This window comes from Mercenaria mercenaria, chromosome 15, assembly GCF_021730395.1.
Source record: "Mercenaria mercenaria strain notata chromosome 15, MADL_Memer_1, whole genome shotgun sequence".
NCBI lineage: Eukaryota > Metazoa > Mollusca > Bivalvia > Venerida > Veneridae > Mercenaria > Mercenaria mercenaria.
In genome coordinates this window covers 44,631,398-44,654,466 of record NC_069375.1, presented here as the reverse complement: position 1 = coordinate 44,654,466, position 23,069 = coordinate 44,631,398, and the positions used below count along the sequence as shown (strand labels likewise).

The 23,069-nt window shown below is 31.8% G+C and overlaps 1 protein-coding gene across 2 annotated transcripts; it reads left to right on the top strand.

Moving 5' to 3' along the window:
* Positions 1–683: 683 nt before the first annotated feature.
* LOC128549059 (signal transducer and activator of transcription 1-like) lies at positions 684–22,853 on the top strand. 2 transcript variants are annotated; one of them, XM_053525143.1, is made up of 18 exons: positions 684–823; positions 1,422–1,491; positions 1,870–2,006; positions 2,618–2,766; positions 3,973–4,122; positions 6,549–6,626; positions 6,805–7,111; positions 9,869–9,967; positions 10,471–10,630; positions 13,571–13,623; positions 14,269–14,369; positions 16,243–16,421; positions 16,604–16,750; positions 17,061–17,198; positions 18,248–18,415; positions 18,939–19,076; positions 20,172–20,344; positions 20,725–22,853. In XM_053525143.1, exons 1-17 carry the CDS (start codon positions 767–769, stop codon positions 20,342–20,344), a joined length of 2,304 nt encoding a protein of 767 aa, XP_053381118.1. In that variant the 5' UTR covers positions 684–766; the 3' UTR covers positions 20,725–22,853. The 2 variants fall into 2 exon arrangements, with proteins under 2 accessions (XP_053381118.1, XP_053381117.1); XM_053525142.1 differs by having other exon boundaries at positions 17,061–17,210.
* Positions 22,854–23,069: the final 216 nt, after the last annotated feature.

The window sequence follows — 23,069 nt, the reverse complement described above, 5'->3', positions numbered from 1 at the left end:
AGAAAATATGTACGTCATTGTCTGTATCTGTCCTACTGTCCAAAACAGTATTCAGCTTTTAACATTTAGAAGTATAGGAGAGCTTTATTTATACATCGTGGACAATTCAGAATGTATGCATGTCCTTATATTTTGTTGCAATATCTAAAAAGGGACACTGTCGAGAATATGCAAGCCGTTGTATTTTTGCCGTGCTTCCTGTAAACTTGAGTTTTCTACAGCAACACATTTTTGTCTGTGGTAGAAGACTTTAAATACTCGGTAAAGTATTATCTTTTACCCAAACATACACATTTATAGATTAAAAATGAAAATAAAACTGACGGCAGCTCAATTAATTTATTAAAGTCGCCTATGATAAGCTTCTATCTTTAATTTCATAATAAAGTTACATGTACAAAATCTGTCTTGTGTTCAGGTAAGTTTAGTTTTTTAGCATAGAAAATGAATGGTTTAATCTTTATTTTAGCTCAATTGTAATATTGTGACTGTAAATAATAGAGTTGATTTCACTAGAAAGAATTTGTCATTATTCAAATAGAGAAAAGAAATAGTAACAATTAACGTTCTAAACAAATTTTCCAGAACTACGCTTAAGCGGGTGTCATACACTGATATACTTATCAAACCTCTCCAATGCTTTTTAATGAAACTGTCTTTATACAAGAATGATGCAATATATGAAGTCTTTTACTGTGTACATTTCTATATAATGTCGCCGCTATGATAACAATGAGATTTTTTGCCTCTATTTTAGAATGGTATAATGGAGACAGCTCAAATCTTGCAAGAACTGCAAAACCGAGTCGACAAAATCAAATATGTAAGTAAATATTATTTCCAAAACAATGCTACTTACTTTTTGTGTTTCAAGTGTTTGACTTGTTCTGTTATTGATAAATGGTAAACCATATAAAACTGAAAAACATACAAGGTGTATATTATGCAAACGTTAGTACATGTATATATTATAAAACAAGTTTATCACACGTTTGACGTCTCGGGAGTTAAAGAAAGCATTACATAATGTTTGTACTACACTAGTATATCAGAGTATATCATACGTTCAAATCAACTGGTCTATAAAAGATATAAAAAGAATAAATTTTAATATCTCAGCAGGAAAAGCTAATATTTGATAAACATATTATTAAATTTGTGTAGTCCCACACTGAATTTATTAAACTCGTTGAATAAAATTGTAGAATTGCTCGACATAGCCTCTGATTTCATTTATCTCTTTTGATAAATACATTTTGAAAAGGCTCTCATGTAATACCCGTAATAACATAAATCTGCAAAAATATAGATATATGATATATATAGTAAGCAGCTAGCTGATATAAATATTTAGTTGTGATATATTCGAGTCCGCTTTATGTTCTCAATCACTTTATTCTGATAGATCAATTTTAATTCAGGAAATTATAACCACAGCGAACGAAGTGTCCTCATTATATGTCGATAAAACATCTGTACCCGTAAGTTCTGGTAAGTTACGGTACGTTATTATTGTGTTATTGAAAACCCTACATTATCAATATTTTAAGACAAAAATATGAAGCATAACAACATATATATAAATATGATGGTCTGTAGTTTGATAGTAAAATATTGCATGAAGTGTTCTAATGTAATTCTAATGAGAGGAAAGTAATTCGAAGTGGGCTATTAACATTTAAATAACTCAGTGGTTGAGAGTCCGCTTTGAGTGCGGAAGGATTGAGGTTTGCTCCCTTGACGCGTCATACCAGAGACGTCAAAAATGGTACTAGTAGCTGCCTTTCTCGGCACTAAAAGCCTACCTTAACCTACCAGCTGAAACTGAAGTATAGTTTTAAAACTAAAATTCATATTTGCATATTACAGTCGAGTCGCAACATCAAAAAGGTATAACAGAATCTACACTAATTGAAGATAAACGAATTCGGCCATATTCAGAAAACCATGAAAAACATGATACATCAAAAGACATGTCTTCAAGTCTTTTATCTGAAATCAATGAGGTATGATCGAGACTTTATCAAAATTGGGAAACGAGTTTATACTCATGTGGTTAGGGAATCGCTTTAAAGCGTTTTTTCTGCTTTTTGCCTTTCTGTCTACCTGTCTGTCTGGCAGTGAAAAACTCATCATCGGTTATTAACCAACCCATATTCCGATCTTAGTTAAACTGATGTTCAGTGCATACATCTTCAAGGTTAAATTAGCACATATCCAAAAGCATACAAAATACTGCAAGCCTGAGTCCTAGTACATAGTTACCCTTATTCCAATATCATCTTGATATGTTCTAGGCTGTATGCTTTTTCTAAGATTTTAGACATTGGTATGATTTAATTATCGGCGGATAAGCAAAAGGCACAAATTACAAATAGTCAGGGCTATTATAAAGAAAATGTTTTCATTTTAGCACAGTCAGGAATATGAATGGTCTTTTAGTAAAATTGTTCTGTTACTCGTGCTCATAAGATAACACTCAAACAATGAACTATTGCAATATCCTCTGGAAAAGAGATAAATATAAACTTTAAAATAAATAATGAAGTATAATTTTACTTTTATGTACTTGATATATCCGTAGATATATTTGTAAAACTAACTTAATTGCTTTTAGAATGTATATGCGTCATTGACACAAACACTAAATGAAGTGAAAAGTATTGTCTCGATACTAACAGACCATGTATCAACGTGGAAAAACAACTTTAAATTGGTTTATGTTGGACTTGCAGATTATCAAGAAATAGACGAGATTGCTTCCAGGTACAGTGCTTGACAAAGACTGACTCCCATATATACTGGAACAAAATTTTATTTTTTGATAAAAGCCATCATATGCGTATTTTGCTCATTAATGCATTGCATGTAGTCAGACTTGTTAATAATTACTTGCAAAAGTAATGCATTAAATTAGCATTACTTAGAAAAAAAAGGCATTAAATTAGCATAAGCATTACATTTTTTGTCAAAATAATGCATTATATTAGCATTACATAGGGTGCATTAGCATTAGCATTACTTTTTTATGAATCATTGCATGTTATAATCACATAAACTATTTGTTTGTTTTTCATTTAATCATTTTAGTTGTTTATTTCATAGCAGCAACACATGAATTTATTACATTTATCATTTGTAATGTATCAAATCTACCAGCTAGGGATTAATTTGTATTTGAAATGATCCAACAGCACCATAAGAAACAGTATTTTGTATCTGTCTTTGTCTCCAGTGATTGATAACGTTTATGTATTATAGTTTATCACTGTTGCTTTAAAACACTCATTTTGTAGGTTTGAGCCCAGAATGAAAAAGTAGTTATTTTATGCGTAGAAGTTACATATGAATGAAGAAACAACAGTTAATCCTATAGTACCTGAATAATAATTCCAAACCACAATGACGAGATTACCTAACATTGGTCAAATATTTGGGTTACAATCATGATATTTCAATGATTTAATGCAGTGCACACTGAGTAATGTTTACTAAGAAAAATGTTTTCAGGAGTACACTGAACAAAAATGGCAATTATACGAATTAGCCAGTTTAATAAAACATACAACAATCTATTAGAGAACTGCTATATCCTGCGTAAATAACAGTATACGTATGTATAATATTTTTTCCCAGTGATACAGAAAATAATGCCTAAGTAATGCTAAGCATTAGTATTACTAACTTGGCATTAAATTAGCATTATTTTTAATGCTAAATTGTGGCATAATTCATTACTTGGCATTATTTGAAATTTGAAAAAAAATGCATTACTAATGCATTAGCATCAGCATAAGCATTACTACAAGCCTGCATGTAGTATGAAGTGTTAAGGAATAAGATTCGGTTTGAAAAGGAATTCTGTCGTAAGCTTACTACAAATTTTAACTATTAATTTGATGATAAGCATGTTGATAAACTGAGTTATACACTTGCTCCCACTCTTCTGTTTTAAATTCTTTTCACATTCAGATGCAGCCGAATTGGGAGGAATATTCATGACCTGCATCATGAAATTCTTCCATTATTGTTCAATATCCATGTAGACTGTGAATGGTCTACGAAAGTACTAGACATTTATGAGCACAAGTTGGACAGTCTGATTTATGACTTCACTAAAAGGTTAGTACAATCACAGTATTTACGTTAATCCAAATGATATTGTAGTCGGAGCAAATGCTACTGTTTGCTACTGTTTTGGTTTTGCTAGAGTGTTTAAGTGTTAAACAAAGTTACTTATTAATCAAATTTAAAGCCTGGTAAAAACCAATATCTAACCATCAATAAACCAATGCCATTTGTATATCGGACAGATGTCTTTACAGTTATATCACGAAAATAAATCAATATATGTGGTTATTATTTTCACACTTGGCAGACTACCTGCTAACTTAGAGACATCCATTTGACAAGACTATGCTGTACAAGTTATCAAAGGAAAGGAAAAGTAAAAGGAAAATAAACATTTGTTTTCATTTTTTAAAGTTTAGAGCAATTTACATGAGGAAATGTTCATTTGGACAATAACAGAACATAGCAAGAAATTATTACAGAAAAGGAATTTATGTTAAAGGAAAACATCCACTATCATTTCAATACCTTCCTTTCAATTTTTACATTAATGTTTAATATGTTCTATGCCCCTCGTTCACTAGAATATTTTACAAATATGTATTTTTATATACTTATTTCAAATGTTGAAAATACTTATTAAATGAATTTAAGTTGTCTATACATGTATATACAAATCAATTGTGGCCGTAGATGTACATTCATAACACTAAATGTCATGCTGTAATTGTCGATTGTCAAACAACTCCTAGTTTTTTTTTCAGTCGTAGCACACATTTATACTTTGTTTAGTTTTACTGGAATTAATTGCGTATTAAGTTAAATCTTATGCATATTACTGTAAATCCATAAAAAACATCTTAATTTTATGTTTACATATCGGGGGATGAATGGGAAAGGGGTCTAAGTGCATATAAATAAAGAAGCACATAGACGTATTTTGCATTCGCTCCTCGAATTACTATGAAGAAATGTTCATGCTTTGAAATATGAAAGTTAGGTGTAATAAACTTTTAAAATCTTGGCAGAATGATCCTAAGGGAAGATTTGGAAATCATGCATTTCTTACAGATGAAAATTTACACTAAAACATTTTGTCGATAGCCATTTGTTTACTTTATAAAATATTTCTGCTGAATATATATATAGGAATTGATTTTGCTACAGTAAAACTAATCTCATTTACGAAAAGACCAAATTCACCCTAAGTAAATATAGATGTTGTCCGTAAGTAAAGCGATCCAACACAGATTTTATAACTATGACAATTTATCAATATGTTACAATACTACTATATACAGATACAATTTCATTCAGTTTAGCAATGGTTATTGCGTGAATAGTCCAAATAAAGAAGCCCTGTTACAGTTTTCTTTTTTAAAACAAGGTGCGATGAGGTTTCATCGCCCAAACCTGAATGTTATCACAGCAACAAAATACTCGAGATATCTTCACAAAACTGTGTATGCAGAGAGAATAAGAAAGTCATTGTATTCATTTCATAAGACAATTTTATATCTTCTATGGTAAAAACAAAGCAGTAATGCACCAAATACCGGCTCTTGCAATAATGAGAAAAATAATTGAGATATCTTCATGAAACTGGCTTTCTTAGGCAGTGGGCAGAAATGATATTTTTGTTTAATCTAAGAAGCTCTGACACTGCTAAACATGAGCAATGCCCCCATAACCCTATCCCTCTCCAATCACACACGCACGCACGCACGCAGACACACACTGCTAAAAAGGGTGACAGAGCGTTAGCTTTGATTTGTAGCGCAACCTGTGTCAGTGAGAGTTGTGTGAAAGAGCACGGTTAGATTCATACATATTTCAGCGCAAGATGCTGTCGCCACAAGAGTTCTTATTTGAATACCAGCAGATACTCAAATCTATTTTTCTAGTTCCGATTGGTTCAAAACGTACTGTCGGTGCTAATATATGAGACCAAGGGACAGAACATAGCACATATGAGACTTTTTATTGTAATGAACTGTAGACAGTGGTGTCGCGATCAAATTCAAAGTACTATACTTGGGACGAAAATTGCACCGAAGAATATTCATCATTGTTTCTTGATACTTCTTTTGTGTTCTTTTATCAATATTGGTAGATATATTTGAATTTTATATGCAAACTTTTTTTCTATATCTGAAAATTATTTTATTTGGAGTTATTGGTTTTTCAACAGTATTTCAGAAATTAATGTACGTGCATCAGTTTGTATTGTTTTATTATGTTTTATTTCCTCAGTTTGATAAAGAAAATTAAAAACAATACTTAAAACTGGTCAGAGCCGTCCAATTTTAGTTTTTTTATAAAAACATTTTGACGTTTCAAGGCTTTATCATGTTTTTAGGTCGTTCTTTGTTTATAAGTACTGGTCAATTAAAGCATTCATTGTATACGAAGCAACACAAACCAGTATCTTATATGGGGAACGTGATACAAATTGTTTTATGTTAAATGAATTTCAGCACATTTCTTGTCACTGAACAGGACAGTTGTTTCATCAGAATGGACGGGGGAAAACATCTTCCTGTTTTTACCGTCAGGTAATCATAATACATTTTGCCTTGGTTAACTAAAATTTAGATGTGGTCAGACTGAATTTTAAATAAATAAAGTAGCTTTTGGAATTGCATCAGCAGTTTTCATAATCAGTCCAATTGCTTGAACATTTTCAAAATATTGTAGAATTTTCACGTAATGTCATTATACTACATTTAACAGGATACTAGCGGCAGAAAATTTGCCGCCACGTTCCGATAAGATAGAGGCAATGCTGCTGTCTGAACGAGACATAAATGATACTTTTCATAGCGACGACGATGTGAAACTTTTTTCAATGGAAGCGAAGGAGAGAGGTCTCTATCTTGCAACAAACCAAATCTATTTCACACCCACAAAACACGCATGCTTTAGAAAGTTGAAAATAAAGGATAAAAACCCTCCGGAAGAGTTCACCTCAGGCGAACAGCAGTACAAAAGGAAATATAGAACAGTTTTTACAACAACATTCGCTGACAGGCGATACTGGGTAAAATAATAGATTTCTTGCCTTTAATATAATGTATAACAGTTGGAGTAGAACATTGTACACTTTGACATTATCAAATGTTTTGTTAAATATTGCAAGATGGTCCCAAGTAGCTCATTTTACCATGATTGTTTGACCATGAATATAAGCAATGATGACCCATTTCAAAACTTGTCCTATATGGCATTAAGACACACATCCTGACCAGGCCTCATGTAGATTAGAACGTTCAGAAAAGTTTTCTGTTCTGACCTAGCCATCTACCTTTTGGTTCTAGATGACCAATTTTGTAACCTGTATCAGCCGTAATAAGTAAAATTAATCTGATCATGATTCATACTAGCTTAAAAATAAGGCCGCTAGATTTTTTTAAGGTTATAATATGATTTAACCAAATGGTCATTTAGACTATCCCCGATGACCCAGTTTCGAACTTATCATTGATAATATAGACAAACAGTATGACCAATATTGACCAATTAGAAAATATAAACTTTGCAAGGATTTTCTATGATATGAACTTGTACCCTAGTTCTAATCCAAGTTTCATGTTTAACCCAGATACCCCTGTTTTGCGTATTTCAAAAACAGTATATGAGAAAGCATTTTAAGGGAAGAACCTACACATTTTAGGCGAAAAAATTCTCCAAAAAATCTTGAAAAGTGGTACAAATGTATTGGCCACTGACCCCAGAACAGAAAGAAAATGCCTCTGTACATGTTATACCATACCCCTAGGTATTCTATAAGAAACATGGTCATGAAGGAGAAAGTATACTAACCCGTTTCAATCGCGCATTTCATACCTAAAGCACGCAGTTCGGTAAATGTGTACTATGGATATCAAACAAGTAGTTATTTATCTTCCATTGTGTACCGGTCACATTTCTTCAATACTTCTTATCTTACACAAACAACGTGTAGTTTATAGTTTTTCCAACGTTACACAAAAACTTGCTTGACCTTCCCTGGTGAAGTTCCGTTCTAGATTACAAAACCGTTCTGACTGGCTGTTGTGAAAATGTATGTCAATCGTCATTTTACTACACGTGTTCACTAATATGTGAAAATGCAGCATAAATGTACAAAATGAACAAAATAAACAGAACAGATGTAGACCAATGTATGATTTCAAATTAAAAATCATATACAAGATGAATTTCATTCATCATTTCGAGTTTTAGTGTAAAATTGTGTTGTTGTTTTTTTAATTCTGTTTTTGTTTGTTTACGTTTCGCCTAACATGTGCACACGGCCGTGACCTCTAGACCGGATGTTCATTAGGGAAGGTCACGAAAATTTTTTTCTGTAACGTTGACGAAAGCATAAAATATGTTGATAATCTCAGCAATATTGAATATTGAGACGATGTGACTGGTGCACGTTGGAAGATAAATTATCGCTTGTTCAATATACTAGGTATCCATTCATCGAACTGCGCGTTAAAGTTGAGAAATGTACGATTGAAACGGGTTAGTACATTTTCCTTTCATGACCATGGTTCTTATAGACTTATAGAATACCTAGGGGTAGGGTGTAACATGTACAGAGGCATTTTCTTTCTGGTCTGGCGCCAGTGGTATTGGCATAAGATTTTTGCAAGATATTCCTATAAGTAACCAAAGAATATTGTGAAGCAGGTAGTAAACTGTTGCAAAGCTTTTAAAATAATGCAGAAAATTTACATTCTTCTTGTATTTTTACCGAAACTATGCCAAAATTGGCGGAAATAAACATGTTGAACAATTTCACCCAAATTGTGGGCGAGTAGCTTTAAAGCAAGATGATCTGATAGAAAATCTGGCCGCAATTCTACAAAGAAAAGCCTTCTGACAAAGTTTCATCAAGACCAAGTAGACACGTGGCCTCTAGCTAGGATGTTGATTTGACCTGATGACCTAGTTTTTAACTTCAAATAACTCAGTCTAAACTTGGCAAAGAAATTCATACATATATACAATTTGAACAGGTTTAATGAAGAGTGTTAATGTTTTCAGTTTGATTTGACCTTGTGATCTACCTGTTGACCCAAGAAATCATTCGGACAACGTTGCATAAAGATTGTTTAAAATTGTGATCTCTGGGGTAATAACAAACCAGTTCTAGACGTCGGACGATGGATACCAGACCATCCAACTTAATACCCCTTATTGAACCTTTGCTTACAAATAGCTGCAGTCGAATCCGTTCAGTTCATTCATGTATGGATAAATATAGTCTAATGGCTTAGTATATATTTTGATAGCAACATTTATCCAAATTATAGTCCTATTTCAGTGTCATCGGTTTATTCAAAATTGGTCAATTTATACATAAAATAATTTTTAGTATGATTAAAAAATGATTCTTTGACAATACAAGAACAAAGATATTCATTTCTTTTAATGTTAAACACATTTAAACTGGGTGTCGTCTTTTATAAAAATAATTGTACTGAACAAAGTTGCTAAATAAATAGGATAGTGTGTAGGCCTGTTTGTAATTCTTACAAAAACACCGCACAATCATAATTATAAAACCAGATACAAAATATATAGGGGTATATAGGAGATATCGTCCGTTCATCCGCCCGTTCATTTTGTTTAACTACGTTTTACTGCTTTTAGAATAATAATAAACTGAACATGTACATGTTGCACATTTCATTACCTTCTATAAACAGACTCAAACAAACCGAGTCTGCTATTATTCTGATTGGTTTCATTCTGTGCTTTCAAAGGATCTTTTAACAGATTTTATCATTTATTCAAATTGCAGACGCTCTCTCTCCCATTGACTTTGCTCCATGATTCAGTAGAAGATCAAGAATTTCTTGCCAGTACGTCCATTATGTGGCAATGTTGTGGTACTGACGTGGTAAGAATGGATCTAAATTGTACATGTCTTTCATGACGTATATTATTTCAATAAAAATTGTTCACAATACTCTGTTTACATATCTTACACATAAGACAATGCATTTTCTCTGATTAAATGGAGACGACATGTATTGATATACGTTTGGTAACAATGCATCTTTGAAACCGTCTATGTATATATATATAAGATTTATTTGAAAATACTAATGCAGGAAAATACTGCTTTAGTATCCCTCCCGAGTTGTCTAATTTCAAAATATTGATTTTTCTTCTCTGGAATGTGTTTTTAAAAATTAGAGTTTGATGTTGCCTGCTTTTATTTTGTTTAAGAACAGAACTTAATATAAAGCAATAGATAAAACGTACTATTAAAGAGCTAAATTAGAAAGTAAAACAATAATCAGCATAACATGTTATGTTTAAATGAAATGTATTACAGAAATTATATGAATTCACTCTCTCAGCCTCGATATGTTTAAACCTATATAAAATGGATTATAGTTCAAGCTACCCTTGCAATCGGATACAGAATTGCCATGGACCAAGATAGAGGATATTTTACAGGCAAAGTTCCTCAAGTTATATCCATTGAAGCCACTTTCTGATGGAAACATACTTTATTTGAAGGACATGTTGTTTGGAAAATGTCTTCACGTAGCATGTAATTGTATTAATAAACTTTGTTCTGTATAGATATCGCCTGTAGGTGAGTATAACAAAGCGGAATATTTAGCTAATGATGCCAAACTTACGACTATATTGTTTACATAATGTGTAGATTTATAAATACAAAGGTTATTTCCCTTTTTTATTTTTGGTCAGTCATGTTTATGTCCAGAAAAAGACACGCGCTTATTTATGAACAGGTGCAAATATGTACACTTACTGAATGGCTTGCTGGTCATTTTCTCAAAACTGTTTGCTCGAGGTACGAACCATTCAATGCATGCTTAGAACCTAACATAAGATGTTTTAGCCTAGTAAATATGTGTTGTATCGAACATATACCGACCAAATAGTACAGATTTAAATAAGGAATTTTTCCTCATCGACCAGCTAAAGCTAGACGGTTTTTGCATGAGACTGTGCATTGAGTTACAACGCGTCACATTTACATATTATATCTATTGGCGTTGTAACTCTATTGGCGTTGTAACAAACTCGTGGTTAATACTTATTTTTTGCTATTTGAGGTACTTATTTTCACTTCTTCATGAGAATTGAATCTGCGTGTTGCACTGCTTGCAAGGAACAGCGAAAATAAAATCTTTTCAGATTTTACCTTCAGTAATATAAAACAGCTCCTGGTTTCTCCGAAATAATTTTAAAGAAACAATACAAATGTGCTGCTCTATCTTCTGCAGTGAATAAAATATAGGCCGGAACTTGGATACGTGATAATTTAAATGCAGCATCCAAAATACTGTTATACATATATAACGTGTCACCATGGAATCAAAAGAGAATAACAGGCTACTGTCTTTTGGTATCAATGTTCTCAGGTCGAGGTTGGTATGTGCTGAAAAGGGTGAGGTTCTCCGAACCGTAGTCTGCAATTCTATTTATCGTGAACCTCAGTTTACCTGCCTAGAACAACATATGCCCTTTATTACTTTGTACTTACTTAATTATTTCCTGAAAAAAAAGAAATCATTCTCTCAAATAAATCAGAACATGGTATATATCCACATTTTATTCAGGCAAGTATATATCTCAAGAGCTGAAAATTTCACTTTCACTTCCAGTCCAGACTCAGAGAAACTTTAAAGTTTAATCAATAGATTTACACTTTTCCAAGAATTTGTATTTACACAACCACTATTGCTGCTATTTATAAAATTAGATGCCTTAAATTAGGCATAAATAAGAATAAGTATTATATACTGTCAAGTGTATCATGAACCTTTCCAATAATTAATCCATGTAACATTGTGATGTCATGATTAACATTTCATAATGTCGGCATTAAGTACTAGTGACATTGCGATGATAAAATACATTCTAATATGGCTAACGATGCTTTAATCATAATAACGATGTTATGTTGGCGTCACGTCAACGTGATATTATCGCCATGTACGCATCAAGAAAGAGCGCTTTCAAATTTCATTTAATATTTTACTTAAGGATGTACGAGCGAATTTTTCTAACGTTAAGAATTTTTTCATACCCTGTGAGCTTGAAGAACATTAGTTTCTAAGACAAACAAGAGCAGAAAAAAACATAGGTCACCGAACTCGTTTAAATTTTATAGGGTATTTTCTTCACCCACTGTTTACGCATTTCTGAAATTTTGTAAAATTGAAAAAATGTTGGTACTTTATAAAACATAATAAATATCCTATTTAATCTTATAGGGATTTCAGGTCTTTCAGGTTAATATGAATATATGGTGATTTCAGTTATATATAAGAATAAATGTCACTAACAAATCTCTTTCATTTTTACATGTTGACATAATAACCCCACCCACTTTATTTTCAATGGAAAAAACGTATTTAGATCTAAAAAAACATTCTGACGTTAAGATTTTCAAAATATTTTGCAGCATTAATGACACGCAAAAATGCTTCAAAATGGAAAAAAAAAAGTTGGGGTCACCGTGCATCTAAGAGATTTATTAAGAAAAAACTGTTAAAAAGTGGTGAATTTTGATATTTTTTGTTCTTTTTGTTTTAAATTATATTTTCTAGATAATATAAAGTGCTATCTTAAAAACTTTCATTTTATTTATAGCTTAACATTATATGTATCAGTCAGAAAAATATCAAAACCAAACCTGATCTACTTTAATAGATATTTGAAATTACCTACACCTACCCTATTGTAAATCTTACGTCAATTTTAGGCAAATGCCAGCCAAAAATAAGGGTGAAAAATTTTTTTTCGCAAAAAGCATAATATATTTGGTTAAATGGTACATTATTAGCCATATTTCAATTATTTAGCATTAATTTTTGGCAAAACTTTTGTTAGAAAGCAATATTCGAAGAAATATTTTTCAAAATGGCGGATTTTCTGGAAATAACGCTCGTACATCCTTAATAACATGTTTTAAACGAAATGTCACATTGCACAAATATTCTGATTAATTTATACACATACTGAATTAGTTATTCGCTTTGCTGAATAATACGCAATAATTTTCTCGCGAATTGAATTCTGCCGCAAGACGTATTACCATTTCCGGTCCTGGCGTGTTTTAACAAATACCTACTATTGGCGCCATGCTTGCGCGAAGAAACAGTTCTATCATATTTTATATAAATTTTACAATAAAAAACATATTAGAATCGAAATAATTTATAGCAAAATAGTGCTTTATCACTCGGGCGGTTATACGTCGTCCGAAATAATTTCACTCGGGCTGCGCCCTCGTGAAATTATTACGCCCGACGTATAACCGCCCATCGTGTATCAATAGTGATAAAGCTCTGTTTTGCTATAAATTATTTCTTAAATAAAGCATATTTACTCTGCCCTAAACATTTCCAGCTTAACATGGTAAAAAGTAACGTTAAATAATACTAGATTGAGAAAGGGATAAATGTAACAGCGTTCTCATTCGACAATATGAAAAATATGTTTGCTTTCAATTCAGGTACAACTGATGTTCCGGATTCACGGATTGTTTCGTTTGAAGAATTCTGTATAGTAAGTTCAACTGACAATTTTATTGATATAGCCTTTGTTCATAGAATGTATTTATTATTAGTAGTAGTAGAAGGAGTAAAAGTAGTAGTAGTAGAAGTAGTAAACCAGATTTGTATCATTTTCCCTGTAAAACCGAAGTGATATTGTTGAGTTCAGTTTTGGATGCGGCTTCCGTCCGTTGTCTTTCAATACAAACATCAATGAAGTAAAGAAATGGGAAGTGGAATAAAATGTATTCAATGTGTCGCTTATTTTCACTTAATGGCCAACCCTTTTACTACAGAATATATAAGAGATACCTTTTTCTAAAATGAAAAGTGTATATAATCGGTATGTTGTTTTTCTTGATACCAGATGTCTTCCACAAAGGCATTGAGTATAAGCGTATATTGTGCTTTCGGCTTGTTTATTACTGAACAATTAAATGTTATTTGTATGTGTTTAGACGGGAACATACTACACTGGAATTTCTTGTATGAGCTGCAGGAAGTCACAATGTGGCTTATATAAGTGTAAATGCACAACATGCAATAATTAAAATTACATGTTTATACTAGCTTGCATCAGAATATCAGTTATGCGTTTTACAGTTATACAGTTGTGTAGGTTTACTTGAAACTAATTGTTAGCATTATTTTCTTTCAGAATGAAACGGAATCAACTTCTTCGACACAAACTTTCTGGAAATGGGTTACAGATGCATACAACGTCATTGAAAAATATCTAATAGACTTTTGGAAGAATGGGTACCTATTTTTATCATCATTTAGTCCTTCTAGATGTGCATTAATTAGAGATGGTACGTAAAAAATTCAAATTCATCTTTACATATTTTTTTCATAGTGAAATGATAGCTAAGTGCACCAATTTTCTAAATATATTTATGATTTTCCTCTTCTCCATGTAAAAATAGAATTATTTGATATTTAAAAAACGACTTTTTCAAAATATCTGAAGCAAAATGGACAACTCTTGTATTGACCGTTTTTCAATGCTTTTAGGATTTCCCCAGTTATAGTCTATATCAAAAGTTTCCACAGCTAAATAAATTCAATAGAGTATAGTGTAAGTTTAGTCTACTTTCAACACTTTGAAAGAGCCTATACTGAACTTCCTTTTATCTTTTAATAAAGTCAAATTCCAAGACTAACCAAGAGTCTAAAACGCTTGAAATAATTCTGAGTGAAAAAGATAACATGCTCTCTATCATAAGCTTACTAGAACCATACCAAAAATTTACCTGAAAGAAGTTATTAAAGATTTTATAATGTAAACAAACCCCTACACCATTTTATCATCAATATTTTCCACTCATAAATGCACACAATTCAGGTGATAATTGCTGATATAATTGTAAATGAGAGGCCCCAACAAAAACCTTTTTTTTTTAAAGTTGTGTAAACAGTTTAAACTGTAAATTATTGTTTATATCTGAAGTTACCCGCTTACTTTGTTAAAACAATAAATAGAACACTTTATAACTTGTTTAAGGTAGTTGGCCTGTATCGAAAATCATCAAATAAAGTAAACTCCATTTTATGCTTTTTCAGCATTTATTCGTTTTTCAAGGAAATCAATGATCGTGATACTTCCATCCAGAGAATGTTGAATTGCTTAAAAATCATTACATAGAGTCGTTACCTATCAGCTACCTTCAAATGTTGTACAACCACTACCTTAAATCATTGTAATTATATTCGATGACAATGAATTTTTGTGTTACATTATTTGAAGCAAAGTACTCCTGAACAGTAAGAGAAACTCTTCAGAATGACTAAAGCATATGAAACACTTTCAAAATAATTCATTGAAGTGATAAATATGCGCAATCTAGCTACTTTGTTACATAAAAGTGATACCAGTTTAACTTTTTTTTTGTTATTTATCATTGTTGGATATATAAATTTTACATTTTAATATATAAATTTTGTGCAAACCAGTGTATCACCATTGAGAACAATAAATAACTTTAACTAAAATATCAGAACTTAATAACGTTTCTTAATTTCGTAAATTTTCTTTAAAGGAATTTATGCATTATTTTACATTATCTTCATGTATTACTAAACTTTCTATCAGGGCCTCACTACAACTTATAAAATTACAGGAAAGTGTGCATATTGTATATTGAATACAATGAGATTTAAACAAAGTAGGTCATATTTTGTCTGCCTGATCAGTTGTTGGAAAAAGGACCTATCTGGTTTTTCTTTCACTTTTGTCCAATGTTTTAGGTTAGCTTCAGTTTATTGGTCAATTCAGAGTTGTTCCCCTTAGATTTACTTGGGTAGGTACCATCTCTACATTAATTAACTCGTAATTTTCACTGAAGTGTTTTATTCCTTTTAATTCCCTTCGGTTTCTAAAAGGACACTATTAAAGATAATCTTATATATTTCAATACATATTCACATAATTGCACACGGAATTTGCATTATGTGTGAAATATTTAGAACCGTTTGGCAAAACACAAGACATGTATTCCGTAAAATTAGATTAAATCGTTTTGAATAAGTGTTCGTTTAGTCACATATTTATTTGTTGATTTATTCAAATAGTAACTATACGTTGGCCTATTACAATTAACAATTCCTCATAGAAATACATATAAAATTTCAGTTTGATACCTGGGTTTATCAGCAAGGAAGAGGCTGAACTGTGGCTAAAAGACTACAACACCCTAAAGCATGGGACCTTCATTTTGCGATTTTCTGACCATCACTTGCCAAACAATGGGAATGTTCAAAATGCATATGGGCAGCTCAATGCATATGTATTAACAATCACAGAAAAAAAAGGTAGGTCTATATCATCCACACATCATGCATGTGTATAATAAAGATCTAATGCTGTCTATATCGTATTACTTATCATATTATTGAATTCTGTTCATTATGAATATTTCTAGAATGTGAAAGACACGATTCTCTTCTCATTGACACTTTTGACAAATACCCATTAATCTCTTTATTTTATAAAGTGGTCATATCATACTTGGCGTCAAGCGTATATAGGAAACTTGGCGGATACTTGAATGGAAATGACAGTAAAACAGCTGAACCACGCTGGGTATTTCTAATCAAGCACAGTGATTTACCTATAAGCGAAAGTGACCAAAGACATATAGGTAATTTTAATAGTAACAGCAATTTTAATCTTTTTTATCAATGTAAAACAGTTTAATTAGGGTTAGCAGCACTGATAACAATTGCCTCATTAATAACTGCAGACGCGAAAACTGTCAAATGAAGATTGGTATTGTGTAATATACCTATAAGATTCTTTAAATAACCATAGACATAATAATTTGAGAAAAGAGTCGAAAAGAAAATGTCCGTTTTGAAGATAAATTAATATCATCAGATAATACACTCGGTGGTGCATAATAACTCAATCTATTCTCAAATGTAATGATAAAGATTTTGTATCAATTATAGAGAATGCAACCAAACCAGGTGTTATATTTCTGGAGAAACTGGAAAGACTTTTATACAAGATACCAGACCTTGAAAATATGCTCCGGGAGCATGGAATGCATGACGGTCTTGATATATTGCACCCAAGTGAAGAAAACGGTATCTATAATGGTATTGATCACATATTTGATACTCGTGAGCTTTCACAATTAGAAAATATTTAAAATAGGGTTGCAGGTACATCTAAGTATGAACAGTCAGCATAAATCCATAGACATTATATATAGAGTTATATATAAGTTATGTATATATACTAAACAAATCCTCCAAATATATTCTTTTTATTTTAAAAGGTAAGCTAATGAATTTTAAACATCGTTTTATTGACCTGAATGCCTACTCAATTATCGATGAAATAAGCGTGCAAATCATGATTTTGTCATTTGTATTCTTTAAATTTGATTGAATTTATTTTTTGTTGTCTGTCTCAAGAAGCCTGGTGTTTTATGTAAGCAAAAAGCAGAAAACAACTGATATAAACTGAATATGCATCAGATTTATGCTCACCATGACTAGCAGATGATTTTGTATGGACCTAATTGTCTAAAACATGTCACTGTATTTGTCAGCCCCGCTTTTTGGTATTAACATTTTAAGGCACATAAACAAATATATACAATGAAAAATTGCTTTGGCAGATTACTTGGATAGTATAGTCTAGTTGTCCTTTTGATTTACAATCTCTAAATAAGAACTTTAATACCCTTCAATAAGCTGGTTTTAGTTATTCTTCCAGAACTCACCACTCTGTGAACTTCATCTGTTGATAACTCGTATCCCCTAAAAGTGCGATTAAACTTTATATTTTTCACATGTCATAAAAATATTTTCTGCCACTGTCTGATCTTTTTTATTTTTCTTTTCGGATGTCAAAACAAATTTGGACGTTTATATTCTTATTCATTCAAATCGTCAGTTATTTTTCCTATTTTCTAGCAACAAGAACTAACTAAAATTGTGAAGATGTGTCCTATTTGTAACACAGTTGTATTGTAATAATCATAACATATGTATTAATAGAAAATTGATAGCAGTGAAGCTGTGAATAATTTTATGAAAAGCACATGAAAGTTTCTTAATGTTTTGACATATTCTGTTATATTTATCTGTAGCAGCACGTTAAGGTTACGGATTTACTAATATTTCAGAAGAAAGCGTTCTAGCTATAAGCGAGTATGTATTCAGAAAGATCGGAAGAGCCCTCGAAGAGTTACATGTCGTGCAAGTTCCAGATGGTCAGTCTGAACCCTGCTGGAACTATATCATTAATAATGATAACACACTCAACATAACGCGGAAAGACCAAAGGAATATAGGTCAGTAAAACATTTACCATAGTTGTTTCCTTATATAGTATAATCAGGTATCAGTGAAGTGCATTTTTCTGATACTGTTTTGCGCACAGTAAAGTGTAAACGGATGTGATGTTATGTATAAAGAAGTATTTCCTACCACTAGTCTTATTCCTAAATATATTTCATAAATATTTTTGACGTATAGATGTGAACTATTCTGCCATGCACAAATCAGGAAATATGCTTTTTTACCGCCAGCTTATTTGGCGATCGGAAATTGTGATGCATGAATAGGGCATCTTGAGACAACATTAATAAGGAAGCTAAATTATTTTCTTTTGTTTAGTGGTGATTGTAAAGTTGATAACAATTTTACGTCGTAAGCTTTCTTTAACTTTTCTGTACTACTGATTGATACATTTAGATAATTGTGGAGATTCTATAACTTGTTCAACAAAAATACTTTTGCAACATATCATTCTCACGGCGTGTGTATACATTAATCAATACTCATCACATATACAACTGACTATCTAAATTGCAGGTAACAGTTTAAAGCCGGGCGAAAAATTCCTCGAAATCTTCAACAATTGCAAACACACTTTGACAGACCTTAAGAACTTATGCAAGACTTACAAAATGCAAGGAATCCTTGATATACTTGCATCAACTCGAGAAGAAGGTATATTTAACACAAACCATTTATACTCTTTTCGATACATGGCCGTAAATTCGGTAGGAGGTAAGTTTTTGAAAACTTAAATAACTAACTACATACTTTGTTACCAGTTAGTTGTTCAAAATATTTTCAGAAAAGTTATTTTGTTCTCATTTGTAATTTACACTTATGAAAATAAAATTTTGAACAGTTTTGATCCTTAACGTTTAGCATTGTTGGACATGTTTCATTGTAGAAGAGGGCATACAGTAAATAAAAACAAATGTATTCTGAACAAATTGGATACTCTGTTACCTTTAAGTAGGCAGTTGTTCATTCGTGCGAAATGAAAACTGGCAAAAATTCTCACAGATTAGTAATGTCTGCTGAACTGTACTTTATTTGATCTTATATCAAGCTGGCGAAAGAGTTTTAAGTAGTCAACTTGCAACGAATATGTAGTCGATTATTCTTAGTCATAGTCATAGTCATATAAGTAACATTAAATTTCACTGGCAGATAGTGAATATTTATTTCATAGTCTGTAAGGCAACCTTATTTCATATACGTTAATGTATTACAAATAGACAGCGTGGTCACTTATTTACACCACTTTATATTTACCAAGATTGATTAAAACGTTCAAAAACTAGCTTCCTCATTCCATAACGCCATTTCAGATATACAAAAAGTAGATATATGGGATAAAATGACCCTCAAAATAGATCTCTTAATTGAATCACCTCTTAATAGATTCTGGTCAATTCAGAATGACAAGTAATACGCTGAACTGTTAAATATACATGTGCAAAAATTTCAAAGTATATAGATTGCTTACTTTTCTGATATGTTGAATACTTCTTGTCTGCCCTTTAAAATTGTTTCTTTGTTCGACTGCTTTAAAATGTATACATATACAAACCTATCCAGTTACAAGGCAGGAGCAAAAGTTTTGTACAAAGTCGTTCAATTCGGGATGGATTTTGAGCGGTCGTGTAATTGTAAACCTTTGTAATGCAGGTGGTCGCATGTACTATGTCAACTGTATCTCGTACATTACTGTTTTCCAACAGTAAATGTTGAACTTTATGTTTAAATGTTGAACTTTATGTTTATCAGGGGATCTGTTAAAGACATTAGTTGATGTGCATATTGGCGGCGAAAGGGAATTTCGAGAGCAGAAATTGCTTGATATTTTGAACGAAAGGCGTTCACCGGATGGCTGTCAAATGCTAAGATACCTCTATCCGGGAGAATACACATTGGATGACCTCTGCGAAAAATATACTTAGGTATATTTCATCATTTTCAAGCAATATTCTAACAGGTTCTGGTAAAATTGAATTTACCTTTTTATCATGCAATGCATGCATCATGCCATTTTATCCAGTGAACAAAAGAAAAAAAAAGACAGGATATCTGATATCACGAAAATATGTGATAAAGTGTTGAGTCAGAATCCTACCTCATAAGTCTTTGTCAGTTACAAGGTTCGTGCATCTTATTTAAGAAAGTTTTTCAATTAGTATACCTTTAAAAAGATGCAAATGACACCATCTAATCTATGCGCAAATGGCTTAATTTAAACTATAAGAAAATCTTTTGTAAATCTTTGTTCTATACAGCGATATGTTTAATCATCTGCCCATTCTAATACCTTGTACAATTACAGTGATTGATGATATGAAACAGGAAGAAATGAGTAACACTAACATTTTAAAGAAAAGCGTTTTGAAGAAGACTAAAGATGTTCATAAGTACCCACCTACATAGGAAAAGAGGGTTTGGAAATGCAAAATACCAGTTGCCAACTGCTATATGCTGATTGCGAGTTAAGACATGCAAAATGCTTAATGCTAACTACCATATGTTAATAACTATTTGCTTATTGCTCTTTTGTTCATTTTATTTGTCTATTTGCATTTACGGAATGCCATTTGCCAAATTCTGTTTGTCAATTGCTCTTTAAATTTGCTATTTGCAACTTACGATTTGCCAATTGCTTATGTATCAATTGTTATTTCTTGCCAAATCGCTGTCATTTCTAGAGATATGTTATGACGATTTGCATTATTTAGATTAAATGTGTTGTTTTCATTTGTAAAGGAGTCTTGTTTACATATATGAACAGACATGACGAAATTTTAAGTAGCAAAAATGAACTAGAATTTTCAAGTGTTGTCAGTGGACATTGTACTCCTAGGAATAAATGTGTTCTTGTGTATGACAAGTTTTTTGTGAGAGATTCGCCTGTGGTTTTATTGGTATATTCTGTTTTTAAAGTTAAAGCACTAAAGGGTCAGCCGTTCGAATCGTAAGAGACAAATTCAGTTGAGAATATTTTTACTTCCTAAACTTAATCCTAAAATACAACGTCATTTCCGGCTTTGTATTTCATTTAAAGATGTAGAATATTACTTGAATTATATTATTTTGATAAAGGCCGTAAGGCCGAATTGTTAATGAAGTAAAATATAAACTAGAGTCTTTAGAAACTGATTGCAAATTTTTAATAGGATTATTATAACGAATCTCAGTTAGAGGTAGCATTCGACATGCAAATAGCAACTGCAAATCGCAAGAAAAAAATGGGCGATTTAAAAGAATAAAGCAAATTACACAAATGTGTTCTATTAGTTTGTCAGTATTTTCACAGTTTTTTAGTCTGTGTCACAAAATGTAGTTAAAACTAAAGTAAACATATCTTAACCCAGCACACACAGGAAATGGGCCTAAAGTAAAATAACAGTATGACTCCAGATTCCTTTTGCTTTTTATTCTTAAGTTAAATTACTTAGGTATTATCTAGAGTATAAGCAAATCGGTTCCAATGGTTTGCTGCCTTAAAGTTGGCCACCCGGACTTCGGTCATGTAATATGTTTGTTCGGAACAAAACTGACCATTTACACTTTTTAATACTACTTAAATAGTTTAATATTAAATATAAAAAATCCAAACACTATCAATGGAAATCTTAGAAAGGAGAAACCAAAAGAAAAGCATGCTTTTTGAATACTTCCGCATCGAGATAAAAAAATCTGGTTCCTTATAATGGATCATTCTGTTCCTTGAAAAGAACTCGACCAGAATATTAGAAAATGGAGAAATAACGTAAAATTGTTGCTTGAAGCGATTTACCGCCTGCGATTTTTCGCCTTCGATGATTCATTGAAATTAAGGGGGAGTAATTATGAAGTAAACAGACTTAACGTTCTGTTATTAACTCCCCTTAAACACTCCTATAGATTTTTGGCATGGAGCTACGGCAATCCTATTGTTTTCGGTGTAATTTTGCATCCCCGAATGTATTTTAGTATATTCATTATAATAGGTGAAGCTGGGGAACAAGGATGAAATTATTAAGACTCTGTCGATTGTTCAACGCTATCTCTTTATCGTTCTTACATTTACTGTTTAGGTGTTCGGGTGAAGCATTTTTTTCAATCTCAGATATTTCAAGAACATCTTTAAAATTAATATTTCCTTTTCAAATTTCAAATATTTCCTTTTCAAATTTCTCTTTGTTGGAAATAAATGGATCCGTTAACTTATTTGTCTAATTCATGACAGGGTGTTTTGTGGACAATATGAATGCAATAAGGTGTCACACTTCCCCATTCCACCAACATTTTCAAGTATTTCCTCACATTAATTGATTGTCATCATTAGAATTTCCTCATTCCTTTAAGTGTTTCTTGATTTGATTTTGAAGCACTTGTCAAAATTGTTCTCTGTTGGATGAGTGATTTCACTTGATATGACCTATCTTTTGATCGGTAAATAAATTTAGATCTTCTGCATTTTGGAGTTTGTTTTGTTATTGCAGTGCAGGCCTTCAATGGTGAACTTGCGTGTACTAGAAATATACCTTTTTGAGAAAAGAGTTTGGCAAGATATTGTCCTTCCTTTGGTTGTTTTCCTTTTCAGCTTGAACAAATCCCTGTCTGCAATAGATAAACAGCGTATGCAGAATGTATCAAAGTGATACAAAAAAAAATATTCTTTCACTTTTTGTT